At 45.2% G+C, this 27482-nt stretch overlaps 1 protein-coding gene across 1 annotated transcript in view; it reads left to right on the forward strand.

Annotated features, from left to right (window-relative positions):
* Positions 1 to 27482, forward strand: part of LOC108385061 (transmembrane protein 132B) — a 310363-nt gene that overhangs the window by 108735 nt on the left and 174146 nt on the right. Inside the window, exon 2 of the mRNA XM_037014453.2 lies at positions 23257 to 24145. Within this exon, the coding sequence (XP_036870348.2) occupies positions 23257 to 24145 (889 nt within the window). The remainder of the gene's footprint in view (positions 1 to 23256; positions 24146 to 27482) is intronic.

Below are 27482 nucleotides of genomic sequence, written 5' to 3' on the forward strand. Positions count from 1 at the left end.
ATGAAGGGAAGGGAGGGGGGAGATAATGAGGCCCTTCCAGCAGAGAACTTTGCTTTCCTAGCTCCTAATGCTTCTGTGTTGAAGAGGCTACTGTCTCAAGTTCAAAGTCCTGTAAGGACCAGTTGGTTTTGACTAACACTGCTTCCAAGCCTTTTCTTCTGTTCTGGTCACACACACTGCTTCTTTTCTCTTGGCCACAGACTGCCCCTGACCTATCACAGATCCCACGGCTAAGGGTGACCTCAGACTAACCTCCCCATCCTGCCAAGACGGGCTTCCACTCTGTGGTCCCCTCGGGGCTGGGCCTGTCTTGCCCTTCCTCTCGTTGACGCAGTGTGGTGGGGGGCAGCTCATACGTAGGCCCTTCTCCCTGAAGGTGGGGAGCCTGGACAGGGCAGGGGCTCCATTCAAGTGAGAGAGAGCAGAAGGAGCTGCTTGCTGTTTGCTGGAGCAGCCAGGGCCTTTCCAGAATGGGCATGTTCCTCTTTGTCATGCAAGTTGGGTCTGTCTGGTGGGCCACCTGTTGTGCACCTGGGTGTCAGATGAGTTCCACATGGTCATAAGGCATAGACTTTACGGAATACAGGAAACTTAAAAACTGGAGAGGCGGAAGGGGAAGACCCGACCCCATCTGCCCATTGGCCCTGAGGAAGGCTGTGTGGGGTCCTGGCCATCCTATTGGTCACATGGTGCAGGGTTTGCATTGCATGGAGGCACACTGCCCAGGTTCAGCCGTGGTTTGATGGTGCTAGCTGGAGAAAGCAGCCTTATTAGTGGGGGAGCTCTCAGGCTGTCTGGTACCAGGCAGTGTGGACTTGGAGTGCCAGTTATTCATCAGAATTGTCTGGGAATGCCAACAGCCCACACCTGGGAAGTCTGGGCCCACTCCTGCTGGAGAACTAAGCCCCCAGTCCTGTGGGAAGCTTGGCTTGTTGTCCAGATAACCGAGTGTACACCCATTGTCTTGATTGGACATGCATGCTCCTTGCATCACTCCCTTGCCTTCTGGTTTGCCTGGGACCTAGACCTGGTGCATTATGTCCTGAGGAGGTAAAGTAGGGCTGTTTTCCCCAACCCTCAGAAGAACTGGATACCCCTTCATTATCACAGAGGGCTCAGACTAATAATGGGGTCATTTTTCTATGAAGTGCTTAGAGGTGCTTATATCAGTAAGGACAGTTTTGGTTTCAAGAGACAGAAATAACTAAACAGGGAAAATAGGAATGTATGGGCTCATATAGTTGAAAAGCAAAGGGATAAATCTTCAGGTGTGGCTTGATCCAGCAGTTCAAATAGTGTTAGTAAAACCTAGTATCTCTCCTTGTCTCGGATTTCCCGAGGATTGGCTTAATTTTATGTATCCATATGGGGATAAGATGGCCTCTCAGTCAAGCCCAGAGGGAATAATGAGTTCTTGCCAAATATTTCAAACAGAAGTCCCATGCCTCATTATGGCTGGCCTGCATTGGGTCTCTGATTGGCCAGGCTTGGGTCAGGTCCCATTTCTGGAAATGAGAGTGGAATTTCTGCTATCTGAAATAAGGAGCAAGGGAGGAGGTAGTTTCCAAAGGAAAACTGGAGTGCGGTTACCAGAGGGGGCTGGATACCAAGTGGCTAAGTAACCACACATATCCACAGTGATCCAGAAGGAAATTACCAGTCACAGGGCAGCACAGCTCATTTTTTTTCTGACAAGGACCCACGTCCCTTCATAATGTCTCTGGGGGCTGAACCTCTAGGCTTTGGGGCACCGGCTTGGATCCTGGCCTTCCTCCCAGAGCCCATTACTGGAACCATATCAACAACGGCCCAGCTGGCGAGGCAGCCCTGCCCTGAGGCCTCACTCACACAGGCACCGTAGAAGAAGTAGGAGCAGAGAAATTGCTGGCCTGTGTTAAATTTAGATTTATTCTGTTGAAGCTAATTGTAATCTTTATTTGGTCCCAAGTGATACATTCTTATCTTTCTTATTATAGCTGAGAAAATTAATTTTTATTCTACCATAAAGGTGGCTGTAATAATCTGGGTTCAGGGAGGGGGATTACTTTAATAAGATTTCCAGTAGGCTTTGAAACAGTTCAGCTTTTATTAGCGTGTGGAGCCAGCCTGTCGCATTGGATAGGCTGTGAGGGGTCTGGATGGGATTGCCAGGGTGAGCTCAGCCAGGAAAAGGGACAGGAGTGTTTGCTCTGTAAAGAGTTTGGGCGTGTTTTTCCTGTCTTTAGGTACAGGGGAGGCTCTGACTCGGGGGAGCTGAGCAGATCTCAGCGTCTTTGGCTGACTTCAGTGGAAATAGATGCATCGGAATGAATCAAGAGTCTTCTCATACAACACCAGGTGCCATGGTGGGACACGTGGGACAAGGGAAAATGCTTTCAGAGGTCAGTCTGGTTAGCTGTGTAGAGACTGTGGGGATTTGGCAGGCACACACCTCCTTTAGAGGGAGCAGGTATTTGAGCCCCATAATCTCTTATTTGCAATTCTGAATCCTGAAGGCTCTGAAAACTAAAATGTTTTGGGTAAACTTTCAGTAGACTTATTTGGTGGTAGAACCTCACCTGAACTCATTTATAATTTTATTTATTCCACCAATAAGAATGCTTATATCTTTGATGTCAGACCAAGTGATATGTTTGATTAAAGGACGTTGCACCAGACTGCCACTGAAGATGTTACTAATATTCACTGTATGCATTGTATTGCCTTTCTAAGTCAGAAAAATTAGAAACCAAGAGTTCTGGATCTCTATGGAATGCAGACCCAATAGTGTCAGATTTTTTATATCTTTTGGGAGAGAATACCGGAGTTCCTGAATTTTATGTGAAATTTCTTAATTTCTATGTGTTGGTTTTGGATTCAAACTTTTAAATTTAATTTTTTGAAGACAGAAAAGATCCTTAACTTGATGAGTCAATAGGGAAATGCAAATTAAAACTGTAATGAGATACTACTGTACAACCAATAGAATGGCTAAAATGAAAAAGACTGATGATATCAAGTGTTGACAAGGATGTGGAGAAACTGGAATGCTCTTATATTGCTGGTGGAAGTGTAAATGGTGGCTTTGGGCAACAACAGTTTGGCAGTTTCTTAAAAAGTTAAACATACACCAACCCTATGACACACTCATTCCTCTCTTAGGTATCTGCCTAAAAGAAATGGAAGATTTGTTTATAAATATTCACAATGGCTTTACCTATCCATCATTACCCCCAAATGGGAACAATCCAGATATCTGTCGACTAGTGTCTGCATGAATACACTGTGGCCTGTCCACACAATGGAATTAAAGGAACGCAGCACTGGAAAATGCAACAATGTGGGTGACTTTCAAATAATCATGCTGAGTGAAAGAAGTCAGGCAGGAGAGTCTATGTATTGTATGACTGCTTGTATATGTGAATTTCTAGAACAGGCAAAACCATAAAGATGGCCACAGACCAATAGCCGCCTTGGGCTGTTGGTAGGGATTGCCTGCAAATGAGCATGAGGAGTCTTTTGAGATAATGGATGTGTTTCAAAACTGGATGGTGGTGAAGAGTGCACAACTATGTAAATCACATCGAACTACACTCTTAAAATGGGTGCATTGTTAGGGTATGTAATATACTGCAACAAAGCTATTAAAATGTTTGAAGACAAATGCATTATAAAAATGATTATAATGAGAAAAGTGATTATAATGATAATGATTAAAAAAAATCATGTTCTGTCCCTCAATGATCCGTTTTCCTTTGCACAGGCAACCAATATTATTTGCTTTCCCCCTGTGCATTTGGAGATAATTCATGCAAGCAAAAGCATGCAAATACATTTTTCTATGCATAAAAATATATGCTATTATAGTTTGCTCTCCCCTCTCAAATAGTAGTAAACCATGAATGCTGTTTTGCCCCTTGTTTTTTTTTTTTTTTCTCAAAATTTTCACTTGATACACAATATGTCTTGGAAATCTCCCTCTGACATAAGAGGCTGCATTGCTATGTGGGCTGCCATTTCACATTCCATCTTATGGCTGGCCTACAGCTGATGTGGCCACCCCTCTACTGATGGGCACTTGGCTCAGTTCTAGCCTTTGGCCACTACAGAAACACTTGGCCAAATTGCTGAAGCTCATTGTGCCTCTTGGCTTCCTCATCTTTTAATGGAGCTAATGGCAGCACCCACCTGCTTCACATCATTGTTGTGAAGATGGGACAAGCTGATGTATGAAGGGCCTAAATGGTACCAGGCATACAGAAAACTCATCTAACAACTACTTCCAAGAAGGACTTTGTACATGTGCCACTCTGCACGTGTAAGATAAATTCTGAGAAGTGGAATTACTCAACCAAAGGACATCTGCCTATTAATTTTGGACATATTTTATATCCTCCAGTGATGAATGAGATCATGTCCCCATAGACTCACCAAACTGCACCAGACTCTATAAAGTCTGGCCTTCTGGATTTTTGTCAACTTCAGAGGCGAGGTGTGGGATCTCCTCGTTTTGGGGAAAAAAGCCCCAACTACAGTGGGGTTCAAACAAGACTTCTTTGGGCCAGTTCTTGTCTTGGGCTCATGCACCTAGACTGAAATGTTAAACGGAGAACTTCTGGGGTCCTTCCCACCGAGCTAGCTAGTTACCAGGGGAAGATGCCATTGCCCATGGCAACAACTCCACCTCATTTACAATTTTTGCAAATTGAGTAAGTAATGCAAATGATTTCTCAGGACACATCTGCCAATTGCTTACATTTTTCATGTCTCGAGAACATATGGATAAGGTAAAGATACAAACACATGAAACCCAGCTAAAAGCACAACACCTCAGATGACAAGAAGCCTTTTGAGTTCTCATCGTAACATGAATGTTTTGATGCACCATAGAATGGGAGCTTTGTGAGAAGCATTCTCAAGCCAGGCAGGAGGTGGATGACATTAGAAGCACCCACTTTATGAAAACTGGAGTGATTTTCTGGTAGAGACCCCACTTGTTTTGGATCTATTTGGAAGAAGTGGTAACATTGGGGAAATTATTAGAAAGTTATCTGCTTGCCAATATATTCATTAACCAGTCAGAGGATTATTATGTGACTGCATGGATTGTGGCCTTTGAAAGTCATTGATCAGAGATTTGGCATTTTTGCAAAGAACTCCGGAAACATGGGGCCTCCCATACCTGACCTGAAGCTGGTTCTTTTTTATGCTGCAAGGTGTTCATGTCGTTTATGTCTTCTCCTCACTCTTTGGTGGTGATTGCTTTTTTAGGGACTTTTCTGTTTTCTGTTTCCCACTTTTCAGTGGAGACTTTCTGGCCTGCCTTCTGGTGGTAATTTCCCTTCTTTATACCTGTGTCATGGGACTTTACAGGACTCTACAGAATCTTCCTTAATGCACCTCATGGAATGAGTTGTGTGTGGCCAAGAATTGCTCGTGGAGGAACTGGAGGCGGCGGCTTGACCCAGAAGCTCAGACTCTGTCTCTAAGAGCCTCATTTTTCACTGGCTTCCAGTTTACTTTCCTTGGTGTTGGCTTCCACTCAGACTATGAATATAAGGGCCCTTATCCTCATACCACCCTGCTCCTGGGAAGAGGGGAGGTCTCTGTGGGGAGCCTGTGCACACATCCAGGGAGTTTCCGTCTCCTTCAATGTCCTGCACTGGGACCTGTGCCTATTTATGACCAAATCACCAAGGTTTTCCCATAAGGGAGGTAAGAGAAATAATTGGGGAGGTCACTAACAAATGTCTAATAATTGGCAAACGACTCCTAAGGGTCTGGCACTTGGCCTATCCCTGTGGCTTTGAACTTAAGAGGAACAGATTTGTGTCTGTTCCTTGCTTTGAGGGAGAGGAATTACTCTTCCCTTGAATGATTGGTCTTGGGCTCAAGTCTCTGTTTCAGTATTTCAGGTTCTGCTGGAAAAGCTCCCTGCCCTCCTCACTGACCTGTTTTCAACAGAGGCAGTATGAGCTCAAAATGAGCACACTCTGACATTCTGTTGTCATAGCAACCTGGTGGTAAACGTCAGCTTAATGCTATTTGGAGGGGTGGCAGGAATTAGGAATTGGGGGGATCGAGGAAAGCCAAAGATTTGTTCCATCAGCTCCAGGGGCCGCAGGAAATGTTCAGTGGGACATCTGTCTCCACCAGGGGTGCTGACCGGATGAGTCTGGCATCAGACTGCAGAAGGAGACCTCTAACTCCTATTCTTTTTTAAATTAGAATATAGTCGATATACAATATTATATTGGTTTCTGATGTACAACATAGTGACTCAATCATTATATACATTACTAAATCCTCACCACAGTAAGTGTAGTTACCCTATTACCACGCCAAGATACTATGATATTATTGGTTACATTCTTTAGGTTGTACTTCCATTTAGGGACTAATTTATTTTGTAACTTGAAGTTTGTACCTCTTTATCTAACTCCTATTCTGATCCTCTTTGCCGACTTTCTTCTCAAAAGAGTTGTCTGTGCCCCGTGCTTCCCTTCCTCTTATCCTGCTCACTCCTCAGACCGACCATTGTGCTTCCTGCCGCCACCTCCTCGGTGAAGCTGCCCACAAGGTCATCAGAGCGGTCACTGCATGCTCGGGCTGCTTCCTGGGGATGGCTCCCTCCTCCTGCAGTCCTCCCCAGCATGCCCCTGGCTTTTCTGCAGCATGCACACTGCTCTTCCTCCCCCGTCCCTGGATGCCCCTCTGAGCCTCCCCTGCAGGGTCCTGTCACCTGCCAGACCCTTACTTGTTAGGGCTTTGCCTCTCAATGCCCCTTTTCTCCCACACTCATTTCAGCCACTTCGGTGACATCAGCCACCACCTCCCTTCTGACGCTGCCCACCCACACCTTTCACATGCCCAGAGTTCTGTTCTGAGTTTCGGCTTCAGCATCTAGCTCATGACCTCATGGGCATTTCTGTTTGGGGGCCCACATGTATCTCAAACTCAGCGTGCTTCCAGCAGAACTCATCCCCTTCCCCAGATGTCACAGAGGCAGCCCCAGCCTTTTGCTCAAGCCTGAACCCAACAAAACGTCCTTCCCTCTCCTGCCATATCTAATCAATTTCCAAGACCTCTCAAAGGCTCTTGCAATCTTTTCTCTATCCTGGTGGCCCTTTTTGTGGTATAGATTGTGGTGAGTTGGAGCATATCAGAGCTGATAGCAAAAATGCATGACCATGGGATGGTAGGGACCGCCAGCTTTGTGTGGGAGCGCTTGGGCAGGTGGCATATTCGGGAATCCCTCACAGTAGGAGACCTTCCAGAAATGGGCCCCAATCCAGATGGAGAGAGAGGAAGAGGACTCCCAGGGGAGGAGGGAGCAGGCCTGGAGGCTTGCATGTCTAGGTGGCATCCTTGGCAGCACGATGGACGTCTTCAGTTCAGGAAGCTCTGAGGGGCAGCAGTGGCCCTGAGCCTCTATGGGCCAGGGTTTTTCTATCTATATAGTCAATGTTGGGTGCAGTTTCTTGGGAGTTTCACTGGCCATGTGAAGCAGGCAAACTCTAAGTGGCTAAAAATATGCTTACATGTGCTGTAGCTAAAGCACTTGGATCTGCAAAAATTGAGTTTGACCCCAGCAGTCTTTGAGCGAATAGTTGCAACCTACCCTGAAGAAGGAAACAACATAGGGGCCAATATCCAGGAGCCACCTATGGCCCTTTTATGTAATGAGGTCACCATCTTCTCTGACCTGGATCTTTGCATCAGTCTCTGTCCTGGTCATTCAGGCTTCCAGTCTATGCCCAGTCATTCCAGGGTGGTGATATACCAGACTGCATTGAATGGTGCCCTGTTCCCATAATGTCGGCCACTTCTGGGGCTTCCTGTTACCCCTGGGATGAAGCCTAGACACCATCAAATGGCCTCCACCTGGCCCTACACGGCCTGAACCTCCCTTCCTCTCCTCCCGCACAGCTGCTCCAGCCATGCCGCTCTGGCCCTCGGCATGCCTCTGTGCATGCCACCTCTGTCCTTGGCCTGTGTTGCTTTTCTTCACCCAGAACCCTCCTTCTCACCTCTGACCTGGTTAATCCCATTTGTCCTTGGGCAGTGCATTAGATTTCTGTGGCTGTAGGAACAAATGACTGCAAACTGGGAGGCATAAAACAATAGAAACACCTTCTCTCACAGTTCTGGAGGCCAGAAGTCTAAAATCATGGTGTCATCAGGGCTGGTTCCTTCTGGTGGTGCTCCCAGGGGTCCTAGGCTTTCCTTGGCTTGTAGAAGCATAAATCTAGTCAATGCCTCTGACTTCAGATGGCCTTTGCATGTAAAAATCCCTCTTCTTTCTCTTAAAAAGACACCAATCATTGGAGGTAATCCATGACCTAATCACATCAGCAAAGACCCTATTTACAACGAAGGTCACCTTCTGAGGTTCCAGGTGGCCTTGGTTAAAGTCCCCAAATCGCCCCAAAGCGTAGTGTCAGCTCTGGAATTGGGGAACTCACCAGCTGTTCCGACACAGTGGTGATAACCTTGGCCACTAGGTGGCAGTGTTGCCGCGCATGAGGCCTGGGTTCCTGCAGAGGCCACAGGAGAGGGGAGTCAGGGGTAAGGGCTGGGGACCCAGTGCCTGAACGGGGTGTCCTTGGCTGGGTCCAGGCACTCACACCGAGGCGTCCCCAGGGATCTGCCTCTACCTTCCCTAGTGCTGTCCTCTGTGTCCCTTTGTTCCCAGGCTGACTGTGCCTGACACAGAATGAGCTTTAAATTAAATTTGAGAAAAATGGGACTGGGAGTTTTTCATTTTTATTTTTTCCCCATCAAGACTCCCCAAACCTGTTGGTGAGAGAGGTGTAGCCTCTTACTGCTTGTGTTTAGAAATAGTGATCTGCACTGAAAAAAGAAAGAGAACAGATAATCCATGAATGATTTTGGGCTGACTCAAGCTAGCCTGGGCTAATGGTGTTTTATTGTATTTGTCAAATGCTTTTTCTGCATCTGATGAGATGGTCATGTGATCTTTATCTTTTAGTCTATTAACGTGGTATGCCATTCATTTTTTGATTGTGCAATACCAGTTATAAATGCAAATATAAGGGCAATTAACCCATATGCAGGAGTCTCAAAATGATGCAAGTCATATTTTGTAGCTCATGCATGCATAAGTATTTTGCTCTTTCCAGGACAATGGAATTGTTGCACAGAGCAACTCATCTGTTTTATTTTACTTTTTGATAGGCATTATTCTATCAACACCCTCTTCCTTCAGCTTACTGATGGGTAAAGAAGGATGGGAAGAAAAGGACCCATCTTTACTGTTCCTTCAGTGTTGTCCAATTGCAGCATAAGTTGACAAATACAGGAAAATCACAGAGTCAGAAAGAATATGACAGGGTTTCTTGGTTAGTTGTGTTTCTCAGAATGTCTCTGCTTTTTTACCCCCTGCATTTGAAGAAACTTCTGATTTGAATGGATAGTGTGGCTTAGAGCTCTGAGCTGTCAGTGCCTCCGCTCACCCATTTCATTGTAGAGGCCGCCCGCTTACCTGGGCTTGCTTTGAGTGACACTCTGCTCCTGCTCACTATGGCTCCCCTGGAATCTGTGCTTACAGGGCCTCCAGAGTGTGATGGGCAGACAGCAGCGAGGCCTAGCAAATAGCCATGTTGTCTGTGTCTCCTTGCCCGTGTGTATGTGTCGTTGTCCCATTAGACCTCACTTCCAAAGCTCAAGTTCAAAGATAAAACTTTAAGAGTTTCAGAGGAGGAGTGTGTGACTGCAGAGTATTAGACCCAGCACAGGCCCTTTTGAGCACTGGGTACCGTGTACACTTCTGTTTAGTCACTGCCCGCTGAGATTGCTTTCAAAGACTCAATACCCTAAAACAAACATTAGCTCTGCAGTGGATGGTGGTTTATTTTGGACCCTGGGTTCAGATCCTCCAACTTGTGTTTCAAATGGGGTATGTCAAACTCTATAGGTAACTCAGGGCAATTGGTAAAAAGTCTGGTTTGTGACACCAGACGTATTTCCCGACTTTTCTTTTCCATACCCGCAGTGCTGAGAGTAATAAGAGGCCTGATTTAACTTGGTGTAATTGTTTCATTTGGGTAATAGGGTGAATTTTTGTGTTGTTTCCTACAAGGAACATCTTGTTCTTGTCAAAACAGCACCCTGACGATGCTTTACCCCCACCCCGCACCCCCTTCATACTTCACCTAAAGCTTCCCAGGCTCCTGGGGAGAGGCACATGATCTTGGCCGCACCAATCAGAGCAGGCCAATCCCCCGGCCACCATGATTGGTTCAGGGATGGGCTCGCGACCTGTCAGAGACCAGATGATGCTGAGAGCTTTTTCCTGCAGCTTTCTGAAAGCCTTACTGGTTCTTGTTTGATTCGAAGGAAGGAAAATGTGAGGCTTGATGCTGTTGATCTTGTCTGGACATGGAGCGCGAGGATGAAGCCGGTTCCATGGAAGAGAGCAGTGTGATGGATGAAAGTGCACCTTTAAGAAAACTATTAAAATTTACTTTCAGTAAAGCTCACTCTTCCACTCTTTTTGGCATATAGTTCTATGAGTTTTTGACACAGGAGGCGTGTAGCCGCCTCTGCAGTCAGGATAACAACGGTTCCATCACCCCACCTCCAGTTCTTTGTTTTGGGTTTTTTTGGCTGACCGCTCTCCATCCCCTAATCCCTGGAAATCTCTGCTCTGTTCTCCAGTTGCCTGGTTTTGTTTTTTCTAGAATGTCATGTAAGTGGAATCCTACCATAGGTTGCATTTTGCGGTGGCCTCCTGTTCATTGGGCACAGTCTATCTGTGATGTCTCTGTGCTGTTGGGTGTATCCTTCATCTGCTCTTCTTTATGGCCGAGTGGTCTCCTGTTCCGTGGGATGCATCATGGTTTGTTTATCCACTCACCAGCTGAAGGACACTTGTGAATATGTTTATTGATGACATTATTTAAATGCTGAATCCAGCCAGCCCTGAAGCTGACTTGCCCCTAGACTGCCCAGAGATGAGTGCCATTCAATTTCAGGTTTGTTTAGACTTGCATGGTGTGCGTTTTCTGTGAATTAAAAGAATCGTTTTGATATTAACAATGACTGGACAAAGGGAAGGCTCGTCTGAATTAGTGAGAAGTTCAAAGCTGCAGCACTCACATATTATATTCCTAAAATGTGTTGTCTGATAACAAGTCACATGCTGGCTTCCCTTATGGTGGCAGGAGGCGGCACCCCACCTGGCACAGAGGGAAACTGAATCTCAGGAGGATGAAGCGACTTGTCTCGGTACATAAACTGAGCCGATGGCAGGCCTGGGAGTCCAGCCCAGGTGTCCCTTTGCCTCTTGTAAGCCTCAGTGGCTGCCTGATCAGACAGCCGCAGGGCTGTCAGAATTACTTAGTGAATTTCCCTATCTTATTTAAACAATCTCCAAGGTGGCCAATTTAGAATAAATATAAGTGGAAATTAGAACAAGGTCATCAACATTTCCTACTGCTTAACAGCTGACAGTGCCTATAGGAGGTCAAAATTACTGTCACTAAGATCTATATAATCCGTTTAATAATGTTCTTTCTACATCTGGTGCCCCGTAGAAACCTCTCACATTGGCCTAACAGTTCTTCATGTTTGTTTCTCTAAGTATCTTTATCTGCTTCTTGCTAAAGAGAGCTCAGTTTACATTAAGGAAGAGCTGTGCAATTTGTTTCAGCTTTTTAGGAGGGGCAGGAGCGTAGCTGTCTGATTGCTAGCTTAGGCAATGTTGTGTTAGTGAGGCATCACTAGCTGCTGTAACAAATCAGCTGGGGCAGTGGCTTAACACACTGAGAGATGGTGTCCGCTCACATCCAGTGTGGATGCTCAGGTTTGACAGGTGGCTTTCCTCCAGGTGGAGACTCAGTGGCTCAGGCACCTGTCAGCTCATGGCTGTGCCATGTCCTGGGGCCTCAGATTCCTCTGCTTCCTGTTGGTGGAAGGCAAAGACACCAATTTTGGCTTCTAATTAATATGCAACACTTATGCTCATATTTTGTTGGCCAGAACTAGTGACGTGGCCACGCCTGTGTGCAGAGAGGAGAGGCTGGAAAAGCTCCTGGCTGAGAAGCAATATGCAATACTATGGATGGGAAGATTTATTTCCCCACAGGTGGCCATCTCTCCAGACACAATGCCTCCTTGTCTAGACTCAGGCCACCCTTTCCTCACACCCCTGCTTCAATTTCCAGTACTCTATGCAATGCTGTCCTCCTCTGCTTGGCCAGTGTTGGGTTTGTGCAGACAAAACCTCACACATCTGCACAGTTGTGCATGCACGTGAGGAAGTAAAATGGTACAACAGAACTTTCAAAGAAAGGCGAAAGCCTTCATCCCTCTGGATCTGTGATCTCCCTCCCCAGAGCCAGCCACATCTAGCTGTTCCTGCTTTTAGGAATGTCCTTCTGCTGGTGATGATTTCTATAAGTCTATATACTCTTCTTCCACCTCTGCTTCTTGAGTTGCCTTCTAAAAGTGTGGGAGTGAGCTGATCTATGCACCTTCTTATTTTCCTTCCTTACCAGTTAGCACTGTATTTGGCTGTGAGTAACAGGAAACTCTGGCCACAGTGGCTTAGGCAAGTAGGAGCTTAGCTTGTTTTATTTACTCCTGTATCTCATGTTGTGGCTTCCTTCTGGCTCCCTGCATTACATTTTCAGTGTGTAACCCTGGCCAATTTAGAATAAATGCAAGTGGAAATTGGAACAAGGTCATCAACATTTCCTATTGGGACTTATGGATGGAGGGTGGCTATTGTACCACCCTCCCTCTCAGGGTGCAGCACCCACACCCACACTTGGATGCCTGACTTTTCTCTTGAGAGTTAATTCTGTTCCCTTAGAGAAGGGTTGAGTTTGCCTGGGGGATTAATATCAAGCATTCTGCCTATTTTAGTCAGGGAGGGGGTCTGCCTGGAGTGGGTATCCTATCTGACAGAATCCAGTTACCCCTGGATTTTCAGCCCCACTTCTCACCCCCATCATCACTGAAGGTGTCAACATTGAGTCAGGGGCCCCTCTGGGGTCCCAGAGGGCAGAATGGCCCCTAGGTCCTCTGTGGCACACACAGAATGTTCTAGCTCAGGGTTTCCTCTGCTGTCTTGCCCGTCAATGCACTTTCGTCCACTTACTATCTTCCAGAAATTTGTTGAAGTATTCTCTCTTCAGACAGTCCTCCTCCATTTCTAGATAATAGGTTTATTCCTCTTTGTACTTTCCTGCTTTCATTTCTGTGGGCTTTCTGCCGAGATGCAAGGAAACGAGTTTGCTCAGTCCGCCACTTAAAATCAAATTCCGTATCTTTCTTTTGAAAGGAAAAATGTCAACATTTCTCGTAGCTTGAATAAGCAAGACATTCACTCTAGAAAAGTTGAAAACACATAGAAAAACATACCAGAAGGTCGAAAGCTGTCCACAGCCCTTTGGGCAGACCCTTACCTTCAGGTGGAGTCCTCGTGGGTTGGGGCCTGGGCAAACTTAATGAATCTGGAAGATAAAAAACAGGCAAGTTTAGCTAACAGGGCTTTCATGAAGGATAACAACTCCCTATATTAGTTTGCTAGGGCTGCCATAGGAAAGCACTGCAAGCTGGGGGTCCTGAAAAACATTTGCTACCTCACACTTCTGGATGTTCAAATCCAGGATCACCGTGCCGGCAGGGTCGTGTTCTCCTGAAGCCTCTCTGCTCATTTTGTAGATGTCATCCTTGCCCTGTGTCCTCATTGTGTCTCCTCTGTGTGGGCCTGTGTCCTAAACGCCTCTTCTCATAAGGTCGCCAGTCCTACTGGATTAGAGCCCCGCTAAGGACCTCATTTCAACTTCATCATCCTCTTCAAAGACCCTATGCCCAAGTATAGTCATATTTTTTTCAACAAAAATACCCCTAAACTCTGAAGTCAAATAAAATACTTCCACTGGCTGATTCAGTGTTTGCTGGTTTTCAGCTTTTATCAGATTCTCACTTTACGTTATACACCAAAAGACATTCCAGATTGATCTAAGAAGTCAATGTACTACTTGAAATTTGTTAAGGGTATATCTGTAGTATTCTTATTACTAAAAAAATAAAAAAATCAAGTTAATTCACTTCTCAGGTGATGGGTATATGAATTAGCTTGATTGTGGTGATTATTCCACAATGTATGTGTATATCAAATCATCAAATTATACACCTTAAATATATACAATTTGAAATTGTCAAATATACCTCAGTAAAGGAGAATTAAGTGTAAAAATGTGAATGCACACAAACTCACCCACAGAAACCTAGGTGAAAACATAGGTCAGCCTGCTTTTGATCTTTGGTTAATGGGGGAGAACTTTCTTGGTATAAAGGCAGTGGTGGAAATCATTAAAGAAAACACTGATGCTCTGTTAGCCCCAGTCTTTGCTTGTCTGTGTGGACTGTTTGTTTGTACCCTCGGACTTGCCAGAGGAGAGGCTCCAGTGCTCCGCCACTTGCCTCTTTCTAAGACCTTGGCTGGTTTGGTAAGAAAGCACGTTCATGGAGAGGAGTGGGAAGGGTAGGATTCTCTAGGACCATAATGCGGATTTTATTTTGCTATTGAGTCAGACCTTCCAAGAGCTGTCAGCTGTCTTGGCCCCCACTCCTTTGTCCTCCACAGAATTGCTTTTACTTGATGGCCCTTTGTCGTTCCATCCTGCTTGCGTGGAGGGGCACCAAAGGACGCATGCTGCTGAGCTCGGTGTATGGTAGGAATGCTCTTCGGGACCTCGGGGAGCTCCCACCAGAGGAATTTCTCCTAGAAGCAGGAGAAGCTTTGCTTCTTGCCCTTTATCTTATGGACTGTGTCCAACTAGTGACCCTGTCTTGTGCTTTGAGAGCTGGGCAATTCAGAGGCACTTTGTAGTCCCTTTGAGTCATTGCCACGTTCTCACAATGTAGGTTTTCCTTGCTGAACTTTCCTCTAGCAGCTGGACGTAGTGACTAAGAGTGTGAACTCTGGCTGGAGTGACTGCTTGGATGGGTTCCACCTCTACTGGTTGTTAGGTGTGTGATCTTAGGTAAGTCACTTAAACCCCAGTGCCTCAGTTTCCCTATCTATGAGTGGGGATACTAATAAAATCTTCATAATCAGGAGTATAAAGATTAAAAGAAATAATGCCTGTAAAATGCTTAGAATAGTGCTTGGTATAGCATAAGGATTATATAAATGATGACTATGATGATTGTTCTATTCTTGTTTTCCCTTTGCCTTTATTTCTCTATATTTTATCTTTTCACTGTAATTTATAGTCATATTTAATCCTTAATTGCTGGACCCAAGATTAGCCCTCAAGGTCATGAATGACTATTAATTTTCAAATATACATAGAACACACCTACTATGTCCCCAGTCCTTGAACTATTAGAGTGGTGGTTCTCTCCAGTGCTGTTCAACTGAATCAACTAGGGAACATAGAAAAAATTGAGCCCCACCTAAGACCATTTAAATCATATTGGTGGGTAGGCCCAGGTATAATATGTTTCTACCATAGGTATCTACTATACAGCCAGGGTTGGGAATTCTGCTTAGACAATATAGAAATAGTTTATGATGTGGACCATGTCTGAAAGGAGCTTGCCTTTGTGGGGAGATGGAATAGGTGTCCAGCTTCTCCTGAGTCCCACATTCATATTTTCAGCAGTCTCCCTATCATCTTCTCTTCACCTTAACTCAAAGGTGTCCAAACTGTATTCCTTCTCCTTCTCCTTCAGATCACATAATATTCCTATATTCTCTGTTTCACTGATAGTTGCATAAACTACCTACAAGTCTTCATGATATCTGCCACTATTCTGCAGCCTCCGATGATACAGCTCTGGATTCCTGGCTTCTTCTCTACAAACTCCCACCTTTTAGGTTTTACCTTATACAGTTCTCTGGGGTCTCCATGTCTTCCTCTGGACCAAGAAGGAATTAAGGGATAGCATGGAGATCAAGGAATAATAATTGTTCCTTTCCCCAGCTTCCTTGATGTGAAGTGGTATAGGGTGGTGGTTAGGGGTGCTCACCATGAAGCTGGTTTGCCAGGATTCCTGTCCTGGAACCATCAGTTAGTAGATCTGTGAGTTAACCCCTCTGTGCCTCAATTTTCCCTTCTGTCAAATGGCAACAATAATGATATTGTTATTGTCTCTTAGTTCCAAACTCACCTTTCTATTCTCTTGTCTGGATGCTGCAGCTGGGAATCTGCAAACCACATTTCCCTGTTAGTCTCTACTAATGGGGGCTAGAGGAGACCACCAGGCTAGGGTTGGGAGAAGGCACCTGCTCCTTCCAGTCTGCTTTCTATCTACTTCCTGTCCCCTGCCCATCTGTTTCCCATCTGCTTCCCATCGATTTTCTGTCCACTTCCTGTCTGCTTGTTATCGACTTCCTAACTTCCTGTCTGGCTCCTGTCCCTTGCCCATCTGTTTCCTGTCTGCTTTCTGTCTGCTTCATATCTACTTCCTGTCTGCTTCTCATCTGCTTGTTTGCTTTCTTTTCACTTCCCACCTGCTTCCTGTTTGCTTCCTGTCCACTCCCTATTACTCCCTGTCTGCTTCCTGTCCACTTCCCATCTGCTTGTTTGCTTCCTGTTTGCTTCCTGTCCACTGCCTATTTCTCCCTATCTGCTACTTCCCATCTGCTTGTTTGCTTTCTGTCCACTTCTTGCTTCCTGTTTGCTTCCTGTCTGCTTCTTACCTGCTTCTTATGCTGTGAGCATCCTGTGTTGGCAGTACAGGGCTGCCCAGCTTGTGCTTTGAGAAGATCGTGGCGTGAAGGCACCTCATTCTGCCTGATAGCCAGTGGCACATGGTCTCTTGTGTGAAGTTGCTCCTTCTTCTCAGCCCATGGTGAATTTTATTTGCTTGAAAAAGACAAACTCATCTGGCTTTTTTCATCTTACTTTTATGCTGATGGCTTTTGAATTCAGTAGTCAAATATTTGCTACATTTTTTTGGGTTCTATAGTCAATAACTTGTGTTTCAAATGCTGAGGTGTGGAAGGACCTGGTCCCTGATAATGAAGGCATACAGTTTGGAAAATACAATATTGTGCTGCTAATCTTGTGCTGGCTGTTACTGAACAATGACCACATGCAATTGACCTCTTTTGTCCAAGAGTGTTTGGTCCCACTTGCTGCATTGGCTGATCCTCCTGAGGCTCTAGGAAATGTAAGGTGGCTTACAGGTAGCAATGCTCTTCCATATTTATCACTACCTTAAAGGTATGGATTGCTGGTTGTTTTGTCAGCATCTACGTTGAGATATCCAGATACCTGGGATGGGAAACATAGGCACCTGGGACTGTAGGGTGATGAAAACCTCACAGGGTGCACAGGGACTGCATCCATAAACCTGGATTGGTCCTCCACATGGCTAATTTATTGGCCTCCTTGTAGCACTACCAGACCAGTCAGCCTTTAGGTAGTACAGAGAAGCGGAAAGGCTTTGGAATTGGACAGAACTGTTTTGAATCCTAACTTTCTGTTCAAACATCTTAATTTCTCTACCAGAGTTTCATCATTTTTCAAAAGAGGCTAAGACTACTTGTCTCATAACTGATGAAGCAGTCAAGTATGCCTAGGTGCGTTGGTTCTAGTAGTTGTCCTGTTTGTAAACGGTGTTTCTCCTTTAAGTGATGTTTTCTCTTTCCATGTGGGAATTTCAGCTCTTTACTTGGCAAACGTAGCAACCAGCAGAGTGATATAATATTTGAGAAGGAAATGAATGAAATGATAATATGATGGGCAGATGATATATGTTAATATTAATGGGATCTATTAACAGCTCTGGGAAGAAGCCAAAGAGATACTCAGAATGAACACAGAGAGATTTATTTTCCCCAGCATTTAACCAAGGCAGTCTTAATTGATAGGCATTCATTTAGCAAATCATTTATTTAGTTTCTTCCACTAGGTACTGGAGATTCAAGTCAGGTAGACATCAAAGTCTCTGCTCTCATGGAGCTTGAATTGTAGTAGAGAGAATGGATAGTAAATAAGTGAACAAGTGTAAATACAAAGGCTAAATTCAGATGGTGGTTGTGGCTTTGAAGAAATATAATAAGATGATGTGATTAGTGATTGGATATATTAGTCAGGCTTCAGCCGAGAAAACAGGAATCACTCTAGTTATTTCACCAGAGGGAATTTAATGATGGGAATTAGTTATGCCAGTGATGGATAATCTGAGAGCCAAAGAGGGCTTGGAAAGTACCGTCTGGACATGGCAAAGTAATCCAGGAATTAAAAACAGCAGGAAGTTGGTACCACTTCTTGGATTGGCAGGACGAAGAAGGGAGGCTGGATTAGTAGAATCCAGAAGCTGGAACCATCCAGTAAGGACTAGAACTACAGCCTAGAGGGAGCTGCATCCATGGTGGGGGCTCTACACGGGCTGGAATCACAGGTAAGACATTGTCTCTACCAGTAAACATTGCAAAGAGGAGTCAAGGAGGGAAGATACCCTAGTTTCTCACCTCTAATCACCTCCAGTCTTCTACTGGAGCCTCCCATTGGCTGAACCCATCTAGAAGCCAGGGAGCAAGGGAGCTTGGGAAATGTAGTTCTCCATAATTCAGAGACTGGGTAGGGCTGAAGTGTTGATCAGAGAAGCCCTCCCTGAGCTGAGCAACCCTGACAAGGAGCCTGTGCTGCTCACATGTGTGATGAGTTTCTCCAGCAAGTGCAAAGTGCAAGAGAAAGTCACAAAAACAGCACTGAGTGTAGTCGAGGAAATAGGAAAACAGCAGGTGGCAGAGAACATGAAGGGTCTGATCTTCTAGTTCATTCCTTCACCCCAGAGAAGACACTCACTGCACCATCCTGAATGGGGATGAATACCTTCAAAGGCCTCCTTCTAGTTTCCTGGCCACTACGACCAGGAAGTTAGCAGGAGGCACGCAGGTGGTGTCGGGTTACCAGCTATTATTAGGCAAGAGCCACACTTTGACAGATCAGTAGGGAATTCCTCCTGCTGTTGGTTTTCAAAAACCTAGCCACCAGGCCCACTGGAAGGAGAGCCTCTTACATCTGGCTGTCCATACCTGAGTTGTCTTGTGCAAATTAGAATAAAGAGACTTGGCTGCAGAAATGTCACAGGCCTTTACTCTCAGGTGGGTCACTGGTAGTTATAAGAGTGGTGATTAGCTTTCAGGTAGAGCTGATGTTAGTGAAAGGGTTTGTGAGTCCTGGGCTGCATCAGGTCCGTTGTACCATCTTGGGGCTCAGAGCTAAGGCCAAGCACAGGGATATTTTTTGTGTGCCAAGCCCGGCAGTGTTGTCCATCTGTGTGCTTTGGGTCACTGAGTCCCTGCCAGGACTCCCACACAGGGTGAGTTGTTTATTCTAGGAGGTATAAACAGTTCTGTCCTTGTTTATGGTTTACGGTTTATCAGTTTCTCCCCAGAACTCTCTTTCTGGGGCTCCCTTGGAGGTATCTGCTGTTGGTGGTGTGAGTCAGAGCATCTCTAGCTACTGAACATCTGTCTGTTGCACCTTGTGTTCTCAATGAACCTGGGCTTGATTCTCTTCTTGGCTCTTAAGAGAGTCGGTGGCGAGAAGCCCTATTCAGCTGGGCCTCATGAAGACTTCCTCATTTCATGCAGTCAGGACCCATTCAGCCGTCTAGGAAATGAGCAGACTGAATAGGGCCTTATTTCATACTCAGAACTTAGGTTACATGGTCTACCTGCCAATGGGAAAATTAGTGGCACCCCATATGACATTTGGGGAATAAAAGGAAGGATGTTAGCTTCTCAGGCCATGGATGTGATTCTCAGGATACAGCCCCATGGCTTCATAAAGTGCTCCTAAATTCAGTTATCATATTTTGTTGCAGTCAGGTTCGAGGACAAAATGAGGCCCTGGCAGCCAATGTTTATGGCTTTCCATATAAGCTTTCAGACAAAATTTGTATTGCATTTTGCTTGAGTTATGGTGGGACAGGGTTGTAAACCTCACACTGTTATTTCAGATAAAATGGAGGCTTTGGCTACAATAAAGAAGAGAGAAGGCACAGCTTTAAATTTCTTGTGAATCAATTTTTGAGGTATATAAAATAGTGACATAAATAATGAAGAAAAAATAAGCCAATTTGCAGTGAGAATAGCCTATTAAACTTTGCATTTATTTTAATTTCCTTTCCCACATCTGTGATTAAGTCAGAATTTAAACCTTGCTGTCAGCCTCCCCTACATTTTATGAGAAGGTAACATTTGAACCTGTTACTTCCCAGATCTGGCTGGCTGTGCCCACTTAGCTCTGCTGAACCATATTGTCACTGCGCAAGGCAAATGATCCTTTGTTGCCGATTAATTCATGGGCAAATTAACCCGGAATTTAACTTCTTGGTTTGGAGAGGGGAAGTAAACCAACAAAAAGCTAATTTAAATTTCATCTGAAATGGTGTTTCTGCATTGTTTAATGTTGTCAAAATATAAATTGCCCCTTGGTGGCGGCAGCAGCTAAAACTTTCCTTTAGATGAGGTTAATTCTTCAAGTCCTTTTATCCTCCTCTACACTTGATCCAAATCCTACCCAATCTATAGGGTATATTTTGGAGGAAACCTACGTCTGTACTAGGGAAGTGAATATATCATACGTATGTTCACATATATATGTATATTACATATAATATATATTATGTGCGGATATATCTCTAAAATAGATTTGGGATAACTGAAATAAAGTTTTGATGTTTGCTTTTTCACTTACCACGTAAGCATTTTCTCATGACATTACATAGTTACTGAAATTATGGTTTTGATGACTGCTTAATGTCATACACATATTTAATATTAAAGTATGGCTTTAATAATTTATTGAATCATTTTCCAAATGATGGGTTTTCAGGTTGCTTCTGGCATGTTGCTGTGTGATAAATCATGCTTGTGATGAACATACTTGCTCATTAATCTCCTTCTTGGTCTCTTGATTATTTCCTTAGCAAGAATTCCTAGGTGGAGAATACTGGGCGGGGCATTTTTAAGGGCCTTAATGCCTAGTTTCCTGATTGCTTTGTGTATGTTCGCTGTGCCCTCCTCCAGAGTCTGACAGCTTCATGGGTCAAAAACTGTATCTGTCTTGTTCTGGTGATATCCTCACATGCTACAGTGCTGGAAACATAGTAAGGGAATAGTAAATATAGTTAGATAGGTAATAAGAGGAATGAATAAGTAATAACCCTCTTCTTCCAATAGTTAATCCAACACAGGACTGGTCATACTGATGACACTTGAAATTCCTTCCTCCCTCCCTCCCTCCCCCCTTCCTTCCTTCCTTTCTTTCCTTTCTTTCTGTTTAAATATACACCTTCATGTTTTGATATATTTATATATTATGTATGCATGATCACCACAACCAAGCTAATCATCATATCCATTATTTTACATAATTACCATTTGTATGTGTGTGTGTGTTGAGATTTAATTTATAATCCATCTTCTTAGCAAATTACAGTGTACAATACAAGATTGTTAATTATGTCACATTGCTGTACGTTAGATCTCCAGAAATTATTTGTCTTTCATAACTGAACCCTTTGACTAACATCACTGCATTTCTCCCCCACCCCCAAGCACTGGCAATGGCATCCTACTATATGCTTCTGTGAACTTGATTGTTTTAGATTCTGCATATAAGTCAGATCTTGGAGAGAGGATGCATCAGCCCCTATGTGGTTGTGTCTTTCCCACAATTTCCTCTAATTACAATTGTGCCATGCTCTGGGAAAGGATAGCCATGAAAAGGCCAAAAAATATTTAAATTAATAGGAAACTATATTTTGCTGAATTTATATTGGTTACAGAAAAATGTTACCAGGAGTCAGAGTCAATGGAGGGGTATTTATTTGCCTTTTATCCTCTACTGATGCTACATTTTAACTGCTGCTGCCAGATTGCATTTGTTCTTGGACTGGTTGGAAACCAGGCTCCAACCAGGTGGAGGTCTAGTTTCAGGGCAGGGAAGTTCTTGGCCTATTTTCCAACTCTGGTTCCCAGTGAGCTGTCTTCAGTTTGAAAAAACTTGTTGGTCTTTACTGTCTGTGTTTTCCCATTTGAAAGAAACACACACACATATACTATATGTATACATACATACACACGCATACCTCTGTCTATGTACATATTTTAATAAACAAAGTAACATATGGTGGTTGTAACATTTAAAGAAAGTAGAAACAGATGGTAAGAAGCAAAATGGATATGCAATCATAAATATATGTACACTTATATATATACATAAAGAATCTTAAGAAGTTACCCAAATGGGATCATATTGATAATGTATAATTTTTTATACTTAGTGACATATTGTGGACATTTTTTCAAGCATTTTTCTATAGCTCTCCCACATTTTTATTATAGCTGCCTGTTCTTCCAGTGTAATAATGTATAGTTTATATAGTCTCCTATTGAGAAATCTTTAGAATGGTTTAATAAATAATAATAATAGCAGGTAAAGACAGAATTTACACATACTGGCACTATTCTAATCACTTCATAGTATCTCACCTCACCAATCCTTACAGTAACCCAGTGAGGTGGAATTTACATGTGCATCCTTCGTCCTATGAAGATAGATATTCGAGGCACAGAGGTTAGGAAAGTGCTCCTGGTCACTCAGTTAGGAGGTGGCAGAGCCAGGATTCAAATCCAGACCTTTGGCTCCAGTTCATTTGTTTGCAATTCAAAATGACACTGCAGTGAACATCCTTGGAGATAAGTAAGCCTTCATGTATCCTCAGGAGTATTTTGGAAGGAGAGGGATTTCTAGAAGTGGAAATGCTGAGCCACAGCTCTACCCTCATTTCAATAAGAATTCTGGAGATGTCTCTCCTAGGAGATGCCACCTACAGGAGCGATGGGAGGAAGCCCAGATACCGAAGTAATGCAGTACTAACATGTCATACGCAGCAGGGCATCACCTGGTGACAGGGTGGGTGAAGCTCTCTTTGATGGGTGCTTGCAACACAGATGACCATGACCCTCTGAGCCTGGGGCTTGGTGAGATCAAGAGGAGGCCATGTTTTCCCTCCAGGGGTTTAGTGGCCCAGCCACAGGATGTTGGATGAGTGGTGAATGGGGCTCTGTCCCATTTTCTCTGCTACTTTGTAATATTATGAAGAGCACACTTTCTGTGATTATGGGACCTTCACTGTGATGAGACAGGGGAGGGTCTGCGTGCCCAGTGGGCGGTCCGTTGGGACAGCGGGTGGAGACGGCACTGCATTGCTGTTATTGCATGTCAGGACTTGGCTTTTATTCTTCGGTTGCTTCCCTTTCTTGTGCAGAGATGGAGAGTCGAGCCATCGTGGATAGCCTACAGAGGTTTTCCTCGCTCCCTGCTTACCTCCCCACGAGCTTCCACATCTCGAATGCGGAGGAGTCCTTCTTCCTTAAAGAAGCCAACCAGGATGTCACGAGGAACTCGAGTCTGCAGGCCCGGGTGGAGTCGTTCTTTATCTACCGGGCCAGGACTGCCCCTGTCATCAATGCCACCTATGGCCCATTTTCGGCTGAGAGGACAGTCCCCCAAGAGCTCATGCTGACGTCCATGCTCTCTGGAAACATGAAGTTTCCTTTCAAGTGGAAGCTGAAATCCCACATCCTGGACAGCTCCATCTACTCCAACAGGCCCAAAGTGCAGACCTTGTTTTATGTCACTGGCATGGACTGGGATGACAGTGACCCCACGGAAAACCTTCCATGTGTCAAGATGTTTGCTTTCCCCGAGGCCCGAGAAGTGGCGGCCAGCTGCCGGCTGCAGGGGGACCCTGGGCTGTGTGTGGCCGAGCTGGAGCTGCTGCCCGAGTGGTTCAGCTCTGGGCTGGACCTGGAGCCTGAGGAGGTGGTCCCGGCCCTGCTGGGGGGCACGGCCATGGAGCTCTTCTTCACGCTCTACCCGGCTGACGGGGCTGGCCAGTGTCCCCTGGAGGAGGATGGCAAGTGGGAGAACAACATCCACTCGGGCCAGGACGGCCCCCAGCTGGTGGCCCCGGCCCGGGAGAGGATCGGGAGCGTCGTAGTCTACCCAACTCAGGACGACCTGAAGTGGTCCCTGCTGAGCCTGGATGAGAACATTGTCCTCTCAGTACCTCTGAACCTCGTCCGGGAAGGGGACGTGGCCACCTTTCTGGTCTCTCTGACCAGTGGCTCTGTGGCAGACCACTTTACTCTTAGGTAAGAGGCTTTTCCGGGCTGCTTGGAGTGGCATTTGACTCTTGGTCAGCAGTGAAGGGCCAGTCAATGAAGTGGGTGTTGCTCATTTGCTGAGTACCCAGTTAGTAAGGAAGGTCTCAGGCATGAATCAGATCCCATGCAAGACACAGGCCAGACAGGAGCAAGCAGAATATTTGGGGGTGGGCCATGAGAATCTGTTTTTGCTGAGTCCCCCCAGTAATTCTGATATGAAGCCAGGATTAAAAACTGCTCTGAGCACAGCGTTTGGGGCCACAAGGGCCACGGGCCTCCCTTCAGAAAGGCCTCATAAGCCTTCACTTGGTGTCTTAACCTGTCACCGCCAGCTTTGATGTGCCAGGCAGAATCCTGTGGGGCTGCATGTCAGTGGAAACTGTGAATGAATCCCAATTCCTAGTACATGTCTCAGACCTTTCAGATTTTCATTAGTAAAGTATCCTTTGGTGAAGCAAATGAGCACTCTCTAGCTATATGATTTGGACTCCGGGTTAGGACTGTAAAAGATGGGGGACTTTTCTGTGCTAGGGGGACAAACCTGTCTTCAGCTTTTTTTGCTCAAAAAGGGCCCATATAGTAGTAGGATGCAGCAGTGGCTCTGCTACATTCCAGCTGTGTGTCTTGGGGAAAGTCCTCTAACCTCTCTGGGCTTCAGTTTCCTTACTGGTGAGATGGAGATAATGATGGGCTCTATCTCCTGGTAGGATTAAACAGGTGAATAAAAGCCCTGAAATAGTGCCCAGCACACAGTGAGGCCTCACTGAGTGTTGGCCTGTGGTTGTTGCCCGTTGCTGAGATGTGGAGGTTGTGAATGTATGAATTGCAACACATGGGGCTGGTCTTCCTGGGTGCAGGCAAGAAGCCCAGTGTGGTCCTTCTGGTTCTGACAGAGGCCGATGTGCCACATTGCACTTCATTTGGAGGTGTGCTTGTTCAGGGCTGCCAGCAAGATCCTGAGGCTCTGGCAGATCCTAAATGGGTTTAGTAGCCTGCAGGAAGTGGGGTTCCTATTCGGAGTCCCTTGAATTTGTGAACTGGTCCAGAACTTGGTGTGGACTCAGCCCTGTGCCAATCCTGTGGTGGGGCTGAGGTGGTCTAAAACCCAGTCTTTGCTCTAACAGAGGTTTTTTAAACACAAAGCAGTGCCAGATGCTTGCTATAGACAAGAGCACAGAGGAGTGCTTCCAAGCACCTGCCTCTGCCCGCTCCCTGTGCAGGCAGACATTGCCAATCTACTGCAGCACTTCAGACTCGCTCTGCCACAGCAGGCATCACTAACAGGCTGCAGTGCAGAGCCCACCGCTCCAGGCAGCCCTAGCCAATCCCTGTGAGATGGAGGGGTTGACACTTAAGACTAAATTTGCTTGTCCTTTCCTGGTATAGAGAGAACATTTTTGGGTGAGAAATTTGAGGAAATGGAGGGCAGTCGGCCCTGAGGTCAGGGAAGCCCTGGGGACTGGCTGGAAAAGACATTTCCAGGAGAATGGCATGAACAGCACTAGCTGGCTTTCACTGAGGACATAGAATGATCCAGACTATTGTAAGTTGTTGACATGCATTAACTCACTGAACTCTGACAACAGACAACCCAAGGAAGCAAGTACTACTCTTACACCTGCCTTTCTAAGGCGCAGAGAGGTTAAGTAGCCTGTCCAAGGTCATACAGCTAGGGAGTGGTGAGTGTGAACTGGGGTGGTCTGGCTCTAGAGCCTGTGCCCTTCACCGCCGTGGCCCATGTCCTGCCTGCAAGGGGGGATGGGCAGCTGCCACACACCCAGCTTGTGTGTGGACCAGTCCTGCTGAGCTGAGGGTTTATTTGGAGCAGAAGTTGAAGTGACTGCAAGAGGATCCTGTGTGCAGACTGCAGAGGGCCCCATGTGTTATCCTATTGGTATTGAAACCCCTCCAGGTTGTTTTTTGCTCCCAGAGAAGTTAATTTTAGAGCAGAAATGGACTCTAATGCTGACTTTGCCTTGAGAGGTCAAGCATGAGCTGTCATGGATATAGTAGCCATGGGGACTTTTGGTTTTGGACTGTGGGCTTTCAGCAGTGTAAGGGCCTCTTCCCTTGGAGAGTCTCCTAGGATTTAAGATTCTTACTTGGGCTTTGGAGCTGCAGGCGCAGCAGAGAGATGGACAGAGAGGAGGCAGTTCAGCCGCCAAAGGCGAGTTCCCTTATGTTTGTTTAAACGTCAGATGTGGGTTCTTTGTACCATCCCCAAAGGAAAACAACTAGTCTAGAGTTTGCAAACTGGCGGCATAGCCAAATCTAGGCCACAGATGTGTGTTGTATATGTGTGCGTGTGTTTTAGCTCATAGGGCATTCCTTAAAATATTTAAGAGTTACCAACCTCTAACAGGGGAGACTTCACATGCCATTTTCTTGGGACATTCTGAAAATGTGGCAACTTGGCAACAGTTGGCTGTAGTTGGGAAGTGGCTTTCCCTTTACATGTGTCCATCCTTGTTCAGTGCACCCCAGTCCCCACCACTCCTGATTGTCTCACACCTGGCCCATGGCACTCACTTATATTATCTCTCTGGCTCTGGTGGGCATTTGAATTTTGAGACTCTTGATAAAGTATTGGAAAAAAGGGATACAGTGCTAAAAGGAGGGGCTAAATTCTAATCTCTGATGGTGGACATTACCACCTCATTCATTGTGTATGTCTGGGGGCATCAGAAGTGACCAATGGGGCATAGCAGGGAATAAAAGTGTTCCTCCATTGTCACTGGCATTATTTAGGGAATTAGTTACTTCGTGTACAGTATGTAGAAGAATGCCTGGCACACTGTAGGTGTTCAGTAAATGCCAACTGCCTGCTTTTATTTACTATAATCATGCTGTTATTGATACCATTATGTATTAATTGATACTATTAATTCATGCTTTTTAATAATTACATGTACTTGTGCCAGGCTCTGTGTTAAGCCTTTATGTATGTTTTCTCATTGTACTATCAGAGGCACTGTATAAAGTATTATTCATGCCCATTTTATAGATGTGGAAACAGATTCAGAGGGGTCAGGGGTCAGCTGCTGGAGGGGAGGGGGAAGGGGAAGTGGTGGGGCTGAGGCGTGGGTCTGCATCTGTGAGTTGGGTGCTCTCATTTGAAACCACTCCTCTGGGCTGTTCTGCTATCTAACTGATCTTTACCTATTGAACCTTTCTGGGTCAGAATCTAGTTTCTTATCTTTATTCCTTCCTAGATATGATTGTCATTTGTTTATTTATTGAAATAAGTTATTTTACTATTGTAACTTTTTTATTGAGGTGTAACTGATGTGCAATATTATGTTAGTTTCAGGTGTACAACATGATG

Source organism: Manis javanica, chromosome 15 (assembly GCF_040802235.1).
Source record: "Manis javanica isolate MJ-LG chromosome 15, MJ_LKY, whole genome shotgun sequence".
NCBI classification, from domain to species: Eukaryota; Metazoa; Chordata; class Mammalia; order Pholidota; family Manidae; genus Manis; species Manis javanica.